The 12,837-nt window shown below is 48.1% G+C and overlaps 1 protein-coding gene across 1 annotated transcript; it reads left to right on the top strand.

Moving 5' to 3' along the window:
- The first annotated feature begins 673 nt into the window (after positions 1-673).
- Positions 674-2,152, top strand: LOC133449173 (uncharacterized). The gene has a single exon (XM_061728308.1). The coding sequence runs from the start codon at positions 674-676 to the stop codon at positions 2,150-2,152; it is 1,479 nt and encodes a 492-aa protein (XP_061584292.1).
- The last annotated feature ends 10,685 nt before the right edge of the window (positions 2,153-12,837 follow it).

Genomic DNA, 12,837 nt, shown 5'->3' with positions numbered 1-12,837 from the left:
TATGGTTCCGCGTTAAATCGACGCAGATCCTACGCCGTAGGGTTCAGCGTACGGTGCGCGTCGCCGCGTAACCCTACGCCGTAGGCTGTGCGTCGGTGTAACGCGGAACCATAAATCAGCCTTTATGGTGCGCTGGAGAGGAGAGGAGGCAGGGATCTGGGTGGAGGGGGCGGTGATTTAGCGGGCCCTGACGTCACGGCCCGCCACCAAACCAGGTGCGCCGTTTTTGCACAGTTATGCGGAAAATCCCAGAAAGCACACAATACACTGAATGTTAAAAGTTTGTTGTTTTTTGGGTGTAATTGATGTCAAGACACCCAACAAAACACAAAAAATCAAGAAAAATGTGTTTTTCATGTCACAATACCTTTAAAGCCGATGCTGTTAGCAAAGGGAAACGTTCACACGTGATCGATACAGGCGTCGCTGGAAACGGTGAGCTTGGTCACAGTCTCAAGCAAAGCTGCTAGCTGTACAGTGTTTTTCACAGCCAAACAATTATTAGAGAACAATACCACCCCCCCCCCCCCCCCCCCCCGAATACTCACAACATGCCTCATGTGTGTACTTTTACAGCACAGTACTTTTGAAAAAACACGGTTGTCCTTCACGCTGTCCAACTACAGCAGGAATACCTCCACCTGTCCACACCTCCCCATGCCCACACCTCTCCATGCCCACCCCACCTGTCCACACCTCCACCTGTCCCCACCTCCCTATGTCCCCACCTCTCCATGACCACCCCACCTGTCCACACCTCCACCTGTCCACACCTCCCTATGCCCACACCACCTGTCCACACCTCTGTATGCCCACACCTTCCCATGTCCACAGCTCCCTATGTCCACACCTCCCTATGTCCACACCTCTACCTGCCCACACCTCCCTATGTCCACACCACCTGTCCACAACTCTGTATGCCCACACCTTCCCATGTCCACACCTCCCTATGTCCACACCTCCCTATGTCCACACCTCCCTATGTCCACACCACCTGTCCACACCTCTGTATGCCCACACCTCCACCTGTCCACACCTCTGTATGCCCACACCTCCCCATGTCCACACCTCCCTATTCCCACACCTCCCTATGCCCACACCTCCCTATTCCCACACCTCCCCATGCCCACACCTCCCTATGCCCACACCTCCACCTGTCCACACTTCCCTATGCCCACACCTCCCCATGCCCACACCTCCACCTGTCCACACCTCCCCATGCCCACACCTCCCCATGCCCACACCTCCACCTGTCCACACCTCCCCATGTCCACACCTCCCTATGTCCACACCAACTGTCCACACCTCTGTATGCCCACACCTCCCCATGTCCACACCTCCCCATGCCCACACCTCCCTATGTCCACACCTCCCTATTCCCCCACCTCCCCATGCCCACACCTCCACCTGTCCACACCTCCCCATGTCCACACCTCCCTATGTCCACACCACCTGTCCACACCTCTGTATGCCCACACCTCCCCATGTCCACACCTCCCCATGCCCACACCTCCCTATGTCCACACCTCCCTATTCCCACAACTCCCCATGTCCACACCTCCCCATGTCCACACCTCCCTATGCCCACACCTCCCCATGCCCACACCTCCACCTGTCCACACCTCCCCATGCCCACACCTCCCCATGTCCACACCTCCCCATGTCCACACCTCCCCATGTCCACACCTCCCCATGTCCACACCTCCCCATGCCCACACCTCCCCATGCCCACACCTCCACCTGTCCACACCTCCCCATGCCCACACCTCCACCTGTCCACACCTCCCTATGTCCACACCTCCCTATGCCCACACCTCCACCTGTCCACACCTCCCCATGTCCACACCTCCCTATGCCCACACCTCCACCTGTCCACACCTCCCCATGTCCACACCTCCCCATGCCCACACCTCCCCATGTCCACACCTCCCCATGCCCACACCTCCCCATACCTCCCCATGCCCACACCTCCACCTGTCCACACCTCCCCATGCCCACACCTCCACCTGTCCACACCTCCCCATGCCCACACCTCCACCTGTCCACACCTCCCCATGCCCACACCTCCCCATGTCCACACCTCCCCATGTCCACACCTCCCCTTGCCCACACCTCCCTATGCCCACACCTCCACCTGTCCACACCGTTCTGACATGTTTGACCTCATTCAGCTCTTAAATTAGGATGCTTAATCCAAGTTATGATACTTAAATTTAAAGCAGCACAATGTAACTTTTCCACCTTAATATAATATTTCCAGAGTCATTGTGATGGTACATCAACTTACAATAGGTTTAATGACACCTCTGTCATGGTCTGAGGGGTCTCTATCGCCTTCACTGGCACTATGTAACTTTGAGGTGCATGGTAGGAACCCTTCCACACTACTGGTAAAGCACTACCGCTTTTGTCCAAAGGAGCCGCCAAACTCAACAAAAGCTGAAAGTTACATTGTGCTGCTTTAATTGCGCCTCAACACGGTCTCATAGATCCAGTACTTTCTGCCGGTGTTGGAACAAACTCTCAAACTCTCTCAAACAAATGCTGTCAGGTATCCGAGCCCTGATACATTTCAGGGGCCTTGCACGCTCTCTCCGTATCCTCCAAATGTAAGCATGTTAAAGTAGCAGGCATTCGTTTTGTCAGATTTGCTGATATTACCACTATTTTTAGATAATATTACAGGAACTAGGTAATTTGAGGAATAAATCTACTCTTTGGCGACGCAGTTTCCAGTACTCCTCTTGCAGCTCTTCCATCAGAGCCGGGGGGGGGGGTTACATCAATGCATCAGCATGTCAATCACATGCTCCACACACAAACCTCCCGCCCCTCCAGCCCCACACTTGAAGTTAACATTTAAACCACATCTTGTGTATTTACCTGTGTGTGTGTGTGTGTGTGTGTGTGTGTGTGTGTGTGTGTGTGTGTGTGTGTGTGTGTGTGTGTGTGTGTGTGTGTGTGTGTGTGTGTGTGTGTGTGTGTGTGTGTGTGTGTGTCACTTACACATGTCTACATGCCTGCTTATGTCCCAAATGCTCACTGTCCTTCTTGATTGATCTTTTGAATAACTTGTATCCTGAAGCAGATTAGGTTTTGCAAAGACGTGACACGATTAGTGTGGCAGCAACATCCTTTCAAGGCCTTTTCACACCAGTGGGTTTAGCAGAAGAAATGAACATAAACAGCAATACAATAAAGTGCTTAAGCAATAAGCATGATGATTGTGGGCGAGGGCTCCAAGTCAGCCATCTTTATGCACATGATTGGGGAGAGGGGACCATCGTGGGCCGAGCTGAGGCCCACCACAGAAAACATCCTTCCTGCATCCGCGTTGGACTGTGGAGGACGAGGACCAGCTTTGAACCATGCTTTTGGAGCAGGTGGGGAAACCTAGTTTTGTGCTTTTGATATGTGGTCATCAACCAACAGCAGTAAGTACATACTTTTTTAAAGAGATGCCACTTAGGGCACTTAGGGCCCTAAGGCACAACTCTGTGGTTAAAACACCCTTTAACTGCGCTAACTACACCTTCCTGCACATTTTCAGCATGTTTCTCATCTCTCTCCACCGTCTGGATTTGATTCCATTGAGCTTGTTGTCTCTGGTGATATTTCAACTCCACCAATCAGTGACCAGAGGGAGGTAATTTGAACTTTGAAATGCTATCAGTCAAGGGCTGATCCTTCAGTTTCAGTTTCTCATTACCGAATGGCCAGACGTTCTCCAAGAAAGGAACTGTACGAGGGACTGGTTTTCTTACCAGCTACCTTGTCATAAAATTCAGTATATTTTAGATAAAATAACAAGCACTAATTACTCCATGTTAGACCCCAACCTCTCAGCAAAGTAAAGGACGTCATCTTTGTCACATTCAGGCGTCTGTTGGAGATCTGTAAATTTGGAGAGGCAACTTCTTCAAACCATTGATCAGAAATACCAAAACAAGCTCAGTGAATTTCTCCCTCGGCTGCGGTGCAACGACTCCATCATCCGGTCTCTTGATGAGCGTAGCCCCGGTGGTGAAGCCAATGCTCAGCTAGAACCAACAAATCAGGGTAACAGAAATACTGAGTGGGATTCAAATAAATGAACGTTGGTTTAATAAATTTACTCAGTAGGGGCGGCTCGGTGGCGCAGTGGGTTAAGCATATATTGAGGCTACAGTCCTCCTGCAGCGGTCGCAGGTTCGAATCCCGGCCTGCGCACCTTTGCTGCATGTCATCCCCGATCTCTCTCTCTACCCCTTTCATATCTGCAGCTTGAATAAAGGGCCACTAGAGCCCAAAAAAATCTTTAAAAAAAAAAATAAATAAATAAATAAATTTACTCAGTCACAACATCGGACAGGTTAGTTGTGTTTATTTTGAATCTTACCTTCTCTCAGTGTTACGCAGGCCTGCAGCAAGACAGTCCAGATCCGGCTCTTGTCCTGCTTTACCTCCTCGTTTATCTTCTTTAATTTAGCATTTACATCCGTTATAAATAATCACAAATGAATACCTTGTGAATAAACAATAAGCATGGTGGCTCTTCTGGCATTTGTAAGTTGTTAGTTTACATTTACGGCATGGCTTCAAAATATGAAGTTTATAATAACAAACAAATTAGTGCATGGGAGGTTCTGCTGCTACGGCAGAATAACGATTTAGCATAGCTAGCACACAGCTCTCCAGCTCTTTGAATATTCTCTCAAATATCCGGTCAAACGACTAAGAAACCTTATTTTAGGTTTGAGACAACAGTGTAGCAGTGAGAGTGCTACGGGGGCCCGACCGACAGGATGGAGAGACACGGAGTTTTGTGCAGACCCTTTTATTCGCCAAACACCCAACACACAGAACACACGTGCAGCACCCAGCAGCTCCTCCGACCCCTTTGCTGCTGTCCAGCTCTGCCTTATGAAGGCTGGCAGAGTGGAGAGGCTGATTGGGCCCACCTGTGCCCTAATCAGCCTGAGTGGCTGCAGCTCCTCCACCCTGCCACACACCCCCAACGCCAAACTCGAGCCGGGGTCCGTCCGGCCGAGCCTACTCCCCCCCCCGCCCCCTCGGAGCGGGAGAGGAAGCCCGGAACCGCCGACTGCGCCCCGGGCCTTCCAGGCCTGGACCCGTCGGGAGGCCGACCTCGGCGTCCGGCCGACCAGCGGGAACGGTCGGGGGGTCGTCCTCGGCGCCGGGCCGACCGCCGAGAACGCCGCTCTCGGGACCGGGCCGATGGTGGCCCATGGCCAGACGGTGCGTCCAGGACCACCCCCTCCTCCGTGATGTGGCCCCGTGCCGGCCGCTGGTCCGCCTCCAGGACGGCGTCCTCCGTGACGCGGCCCCGCTCCGAAACTGGTGCGTCCAGGACCGCCTCCTCCTTGACGCAGCCCTGCTCGGACTCCACCTCGGACTCCACCTCGGACTCCACCTCGGACTCCACCTCGGACTCTGTCCCAGGAGCCGTCGCCTGGCGACCTGCAGCCACTGCCTCCCGGCCGGTCGACTGCAGCCCCGCCAGCGCTGCCGCGGTGAACCTCAGGCGTGGTGCCGGGGTGGGTCGCTCCACGGGTCCCACCGTCTCGGGAGCCGTCGCTTGGCGGCCCGCAGCTTCTGCCTCCCGGCCTTTCAGCTGCGGCGCCGCCAGCCCCTCCTGCGCTGCTGGGGCGAGCCTCAGGCGTGGCGCAGGTGTCGGTCGCGGCTCCGCGGCCACAAGCGCTTCCAGCCTCGCAAGCTGATGGTTCCCGGCGCAGGGCGGCCAGGTCCGCTATGGCCTGGGCGAGCGCGTCCAGGGCCCGCTCCATGCCTCTCCGCCCGTCAGGCCCCACGTTGGGTGCCAGTGTAGCAGGTTGGATGCTACGGGGGTCACAGAGACAGCGGACACCGGGATCCTTGCAATGACTTTTATTTATTTCGGGCACAAACGGTTCAGAGGCCTCGTCAGCCGAGCTGCTCGCCTCTGGTCTGCTTCCGTCCTTCTCTCGTCTCCAGAGCCCACACCCTACTGAAATACACAGAGAATGATTAGATTCACCTGTGTACCGTCAGCTGTTCCAGCCGCGTCACCTGTGCGCTACTCCCACGCACTCCCTCTCTCCCCTGCAGACCACGCCCCAATCCTGCACCCTGCCACAAACAGATACTGACCTGCATATTTACAAACCTGTCTTACTGGACACTTTTCTTCAACACCTCGGACGCCTTCTTCTCCCTCCTCTTCTCCTAAATTGGCGGCAGTCCATTTCTTCTTCGTCTGCCGGCGAGTGCAGCATCATTGTAGGGGAGTGTGTGCAGCAGAGGAACGCCCCTCAGCCTGCTCAGCTGCGTGTAACATGCAAAATTGGTGGTGTTTGGCGGGACGCGACGGGTAGCTCAGATAGATGAACTAGAGGTTTGAGAAATTGGAGGTCTGGCGTGTGAAGACTATCTCACACTCATTGCGTGAGAGTTGGCAGCATTGTTCATTAATCATTAGGTTATGATTAGTTAATGATTATCTTTAAACCGATCATACTAATCTATATCTTCATCAGTTATTAATTAATTCTGAACCAGATGATTCACAGTGCAAAATTAGAAATGACTCGTAAATTAACAATAGTTGCCGTCCCATTTTCATCCTCAATAACTCTATTAGTTACTGCTTTTATGTGCCCACTAGTAAAGTGGTGCATCATACCGACTGAAAGTTAATAAATAAATGTTTATTTTATGTTTATGCCTATATTGGCATAACTGTTATGTCCTACATTACAAACATTATAATCTACAATTTGTTGCAACGATTTCTTCTGGGCTCATTATCTTATTGCAATTATGATGGGTCATAAATTGTACTGTAGCAATCAAGGAATAGCTGATAAAAAAAGATACTCATCCCGTTTCCAGCTAGAACACAGGTACGTGAAAAGCCCATTCTTATTGTAGAATGAAGACTCTGTGACTAATAGATGGGTAATGATTAATCAGTAAGTACGTTGTACCACTTTTCTTCAAGGTACAAAAAAGCAGTAATTAATCAGCAGGTACTCAGTATGAGGCACCATACTTAAGGGCACACAAAATCAGAGGCTTATAGATAGCTAGCCTGTGCTATGTTCCATTATTGAGGATGGATATGAAGATGGCAACTGTTATTAAGTAATGAGTAATTAATGAGCTACTTCTAACTTTTTACCGTTAACCAATTGGTTCAGAATTAATTCATAACTGATGAAGAGATGAGGAGATATATCATTATAATCAGTTCAAAGATAATCATTAACTAATTATTACCTAATGATTCATTAATGTAGGGATTAATGTAGGGATTTCCAGTCCAGACATTTTTGAGGAATTACAAAATTAATAATTAGCTATCCAGTCATTTATGGTTAGCTAAATTATAGTACAGTTTATGCATACAGTGGTATATAGCGTCTTTGAACTTTGATGCTGCACTACTGGTCCACAGTTCTCTGTAAATTAAAAATGGTTAAAGATTAATTTCTACACATGGTTGGGTCTTGATGGATCTCTGATGTTATTGCAGTCATTCATGTAAAGGTGTCAGGGAAGGCTTTGAGGGCAAAGCACCGGTAGCCGGTAGACGTTTGCTGAACCTGTTCAGTGAAACTGCTTCCTTGACACAGCTATTGCTCTTCTTTATCTGCAGGAAGTGAACAAGTCTTCATACGGACTCGGCGGGTAACCAAGTAACAGACCAGAAATCGGCTCAATGGGGTAACTATCAATGAAAGCTTTTCAAAGCGTGTGCTGGGGCCTGCACTGTGTCCCATCCTGGATGCCTGTTTCCATGACAACCCCTCCCTCCATCTACATGCAAGCGTTGCGTACTGAACCAGAGGAGTCCCCGGCGCCTGGATTCTGGCTGATAGGGTCAACACTCCTTAAATGTAAAACTACTACGTCATGTCTGTTTCCAAAGATGTTTCCATCGCACTGAAGGTGAAGAAAAATGACAGAGAGCAGCAACTTTCTTATGCCATGTGAAACTGGGTTGAAAATGAGATGAATAATGTATTAAAATAGATTATCAAATTAAGATCTCAAAAGGTCTGTGACAAGATGTTGGAAGTATGCATAAAAGTCGTCCACATAGTTGGTCCTAATTAAGTGGAAAAATATTTCTTTTGAAATTCAAATTTATTGCTGTGTTGCACTAACGCAATATCCTGAGAAATGCTGAAACGTTGGTGGCGGCTGGGTGTTTGAATTGCTCCAATGAACATATAAGCTTGTTCTTATTCCCAAAAGATCCAGATATTCTTAATGGAGGTCTGACAGTGTTGCTTCTGCAGTTTTCTGCTCAAATCTCGCTCAGAAAAGAGTCAGTCGCCGCACACGGATCAGGCCTGAGGAAGCTCACCTCATGACGTCTCGAGGCGAGGTGTGTTTCAGGATATCGCGTTAGTGCAACACAGCGCTAAAGTTCGAATGCACAAGGACCAACTATGTGGATGATATGAGATAAATTCATACTGAATATTTGTGGATACTTCCAACATCTTGTCACAGACCATTTGTGCTAAATAATACTTAAATAGACGTATAATTAAAAAATAATATACTTTTTACAGAATTTTAATGTGAGGGTCTCATTGCGACCTTTTGCATCAGCCCTTCTTGGGTGCAGCAATGTCCATGATCATGTGGCTCTGTGCAGCTTGTGCAACATCATTTTCACGAGCATCTCTACATATTCAGACGAATTTATGAATCTTCTTTCATATATTTTAGTAGCCGCTCCAGTGGCCTGGTGGTTTCTGTGGTTGGCTACCAGTCATAACATCCCAAGTTTGATTCCCGACAGCATGAGCTTCTCCCCGTGCTTGTGGGGTTGCATCTGGAACGGCAGCCGGTGTAAAAACATACATCACATCTGCAGACTATAAAGCCCCGCTGTGGCAATCCCCTGTCAAGGGAGGAATGTAGCCGAAATGTGATTAATTTTCTATCATTTATTTGAGTCACTGCCTCTGACACTGGGACACCAGCAGATGACTGCAGAAAAAAAGCACTTTTACTGCAGGCTCATAGAATCACAGCAAATTGTTGCATACACTGTGCTGGGACTGTCAGATGAGAAGTAAAGAGATCAAACGTGTGTTCAGTAACTCGTCCTCAGTGGATTTATCAAATGCTGCAGCAGGGAAACAGCTTCAACAGAGGTGTCGCCAATGCCTGCAGAAGATGTCTCAACCTGGGAACTTTACAAGGGCGTATTTAATCATTTTTGGGGCCTCGTATCCGAGGTGATGCAAGTTATCCAATCAGAAAGTCAACATGTGAACTTCTCATACTTGGCACCATACATGTGTGCGCTGCTGTCCGGCTGGTCGAAAAGCGTGTGGCTGAATAGGTCACTACGTAGTTCTCAGGAAACGTTGAAAGTGTATCATTCAAAGATATGTTGGTGCTTAGGTTGGGCGGCTCAATAACCTTGAGGATCCAGTTTGAGCCAGCTGTCTGCAGAGTCTAACAAAGAGCAAAAGACGAGGCAGATGCACTTGGAGCAGTTAATCTATACAAAGGTCATATGAGTATGCTTGTCTTAGGAAGCAGTGAAGTATACACTTGTATTACCTGCTTGAATGGACTTGAATGGAAATTAAGAATAAACTCCTCCATATCCCTTCTTGTAGAAAGCTTGATGGGCGAACATTGAACAAAGTTGATCAAAAGACGGCACTCAAATCAATCATTTGCAAGCTCTATTTGCTGTTTTGCCAACATGGTACAGCAAAAGTTGAATTTACCACCTGGTTCCACTGGCAGCTACAAATATGGGATGTGATGAAAACCTCCTGGAGGACCCCGTCTCCCCGTTGAAACAAGTGAAAGAGGGAAACAAATCTAGGTTTTCGCCCCTCCAGCTTGCCACCCACAGCGAGAGTGAGATTCAGAGTGTCGAATACGAGCTGATATTCAGCAGTCCTGAACCCTGACTTCTGCAGACGACATGTTGGTCACCAAGGTCTTCTGTGGTGGATGAGAGCCATATCATTTACACATGCTATTCAATTCAATTCAATTTTATTTATATAGCATCTAATACAACAGAGTTGTCTCTAGACGCTTTCCAGAGACCCATACCCAGAACATGACCCCCGAGCAGTTATTACATAAACAATGGCAGGTAAAAACTCCCATAGTGGGAGAAAAACCTTAAGCCAAACAGTGGCAAGGAAAAACTCCCCTTTAGGAGGGAAGAAACCTTGAGCAGGACCAGGCTCGTAGGGGGGGACCCTCCTGCCGAGGGCCAGACTGGTGGGTCAGGGACGGCAACAGCACAGCAGGCAGGTGGAAGCAGCAACGGGATGACCAGGGGTGGGGACAGCAGGCCAGCATGCAGCTCCCGAAGCTCCGGCCCAATCATCAGGTCCCAGGTTGGGATGCAGGGTCGGGGAAGGGTTGAAAAGGGGCAGGGCCAAGGAGAGGAGTCTTGAGGGACGAACCTTCTCCCCCGCCCAAAAGGGGCCGTTACCCTACCCCCCTCACTCCCACACTGCAGGTTCCGGTGTCCGGCAAAGGATGCTGCAACATGGACAAAAGAGAGAAAAGGGAGGAGAAGGGGGGGCCAGCACAAGAAACTACAGGAGCGACTCTGACACACTAAAGTTTACACTACCTAGAGATTTACCAATACCAGCTAGAGGTTTACTAAACACTAACTATAGGCTTTACTAAACAGAAATGTTTTAAGTTTAGTTTTAAAAGGTGGAGGTGGTGTCAGCCTCCTTAACCCAGATTGGAAGTTGGTTCCATAGTAGTGGTGCCTGATAGCAGAACGCCCGCCCTCCAAATCTACATTTAGATACTCTAGGAACTACAAGTAAACCTGCACTCTGAGAACGGAGAGCTCTGACAGGAACATAAGGCACTATCAGGTCTTGCAAATAATGCGGAGCTAAGCCGTTTTGGGCTTTATACGCAAGTAATAGAATTTTAAATTGGATTCTGAATTTTACGGGTAACCAATGGAGCGACGCTAACACTGGAGAGACGTGGTCTCTCCTGCTGATTCCTGTCAGCACTCGTGCTGCTGCATTCTGGATCAGCTGGAGCCTATTCAGCAAATTACTTGGACATCCTGCTAACAACACATTACAGTAATCTAGTCTAGAAGATACAAACGCATGAACTAGTTTTTCTGCATCACTCTGCGAGAGGATTTTCCTAATCTTTGCAATATTACGGAGATGGAAAAAGGCTATTTTACAGACCTGATTGACATATGGTTTAAACGACAAATCCTGATCGAAAATAACACCAAGGTTTCTCACAGTTGCACTGGAAGCCATCGCAACACCATCTAATCCCTTCCTAAAATGCTCTGGACCAAGAATGATAACCTTTGTTTTATCTGAATTTAGAAGCAAGAAATTTCTGGACATCCAGTCCTTGATGTCCCTAAGACATGCCTGAAGTTTAACTAACGGTTCTGTCTCATCCGGCTTCATAGACAAGTAGAGCTGCGTATCATCAGCATAACAATGAAAGTGTATGCCGTGATTCTGGATTATACTTCCCAATGGCTGCATGTATAAACTGAACAAGATTGGCCCTAGCACTGAACCCTGCGGAACACCATAGCAGACCCTTGACTGTTCTGAAGAAACCTCATGTACATGAACAAACTGGAACCTGTCAGATAGATATGATTTAAACCAACATAGAGCTGTCCCTTTAATCCCAACAACGTGCTCTAACCTGTGCAGCAAAATGCCATGATCTATAGTGTCAAAAGCAGCACTGAGGTCCAGTAGAACCAGTATGGAAACTAATCCCTTATCTGAGGCCATAAGGAGGTCATTCGTGACTCGAACCAGTGCTGTCTCTGTGCTATGATGCATTCTGAACCCTGACTGAAAGACTTCAAACAGATCATTTCTACACAAATAGTCACATAACTGGCTTGAAACTGCCTTTTCCAGAATTTTAGATACAAATGGAAGGTTGGAAATTGGTCTATAATTAGCTAAGGTGTCTGGGTCAAGAGAAGGTTTTTTAAGTAAAGGTTTAATTACTGCGACTTTGAAAACCTGTGGTACATATCCTAAACTTAGGGATAGGTTAATTTGGTCCAGTATTGTCGTACCAATAAGAGAAAAAATATGTTTGAATAGTCGAGTCGGGATGGGGTCTAACATACATGTGGTTGACTTAGCTCTATTAACGAGTGAAGTCAGCTCAGGGAGGTCTATAGGATCAAAACAGTCTAGAGTCAAGTCAGAGCCTAGGGAAGTCGCTAAAGCTGAAGAAACACCTACAACCGGCTGGTTGATTTCTTCTCTAATTCTCGTGATTTTACTGTTAAAGAAGCTCATAAAGTCTTCACTACTGAGAGCTGCAGGAATGCACGGCTCAACAGAGTTGTGACTCTTTGTCAGCCTGGCTACAGTGCTGAACAGAAAACGTGGGTTACTTTTATTATCCTCTATCAACGTTGAATAATAAGCTGTTCTGGCTTTGCGAATGGCTTTTTTAATATACTATTAGAATATCTTTCCATTCACGATAAGAGTCTACAGACTTACAAGAGTACCACTTCCTTTCCATTTTACGCACGTTTTGTTTCAACATGCGGATATCTGAATTATACCAGGGAGTTAAGCTCCTGTGGCTAGAAACCCTCCTTTTCAAAGGAGCAACTTCATCTAAAGCTGAATGCAACAAATCAGCAGTGTTACTAGCAAGGAAATCAACATCTGTAGAGGTAGAACCCAGGTCACTGGCCTCGACTACATCACTATTTCGCACTGTCGTGAGATAAGCAATGGCGTCCCTAAATTTAACAATAACTTCATCAGACAAACATCTGCTAAAATAATACCTCCTATTTTGCACTTCAAC

The sequence above is a fragment of the Cololabis saira genome, chromosome 8, assembly GCF_033807715.1.
Source record: "Cololabis saira isolate AMF1-May2022 chromosome 8, fColSai1.1, whole genome shotgun sequence".
NCBI lineage: Eukaryota > Metazoa > Chordata > Actinopteri > Beloniformes > Belonidae > Cololabis > Cololabis saira.
The sequence above is the reverse complement of the archived record's forward strand: the minus strand, read 5'-3'. Positions and strand labels throughout refer to the sequence as shown.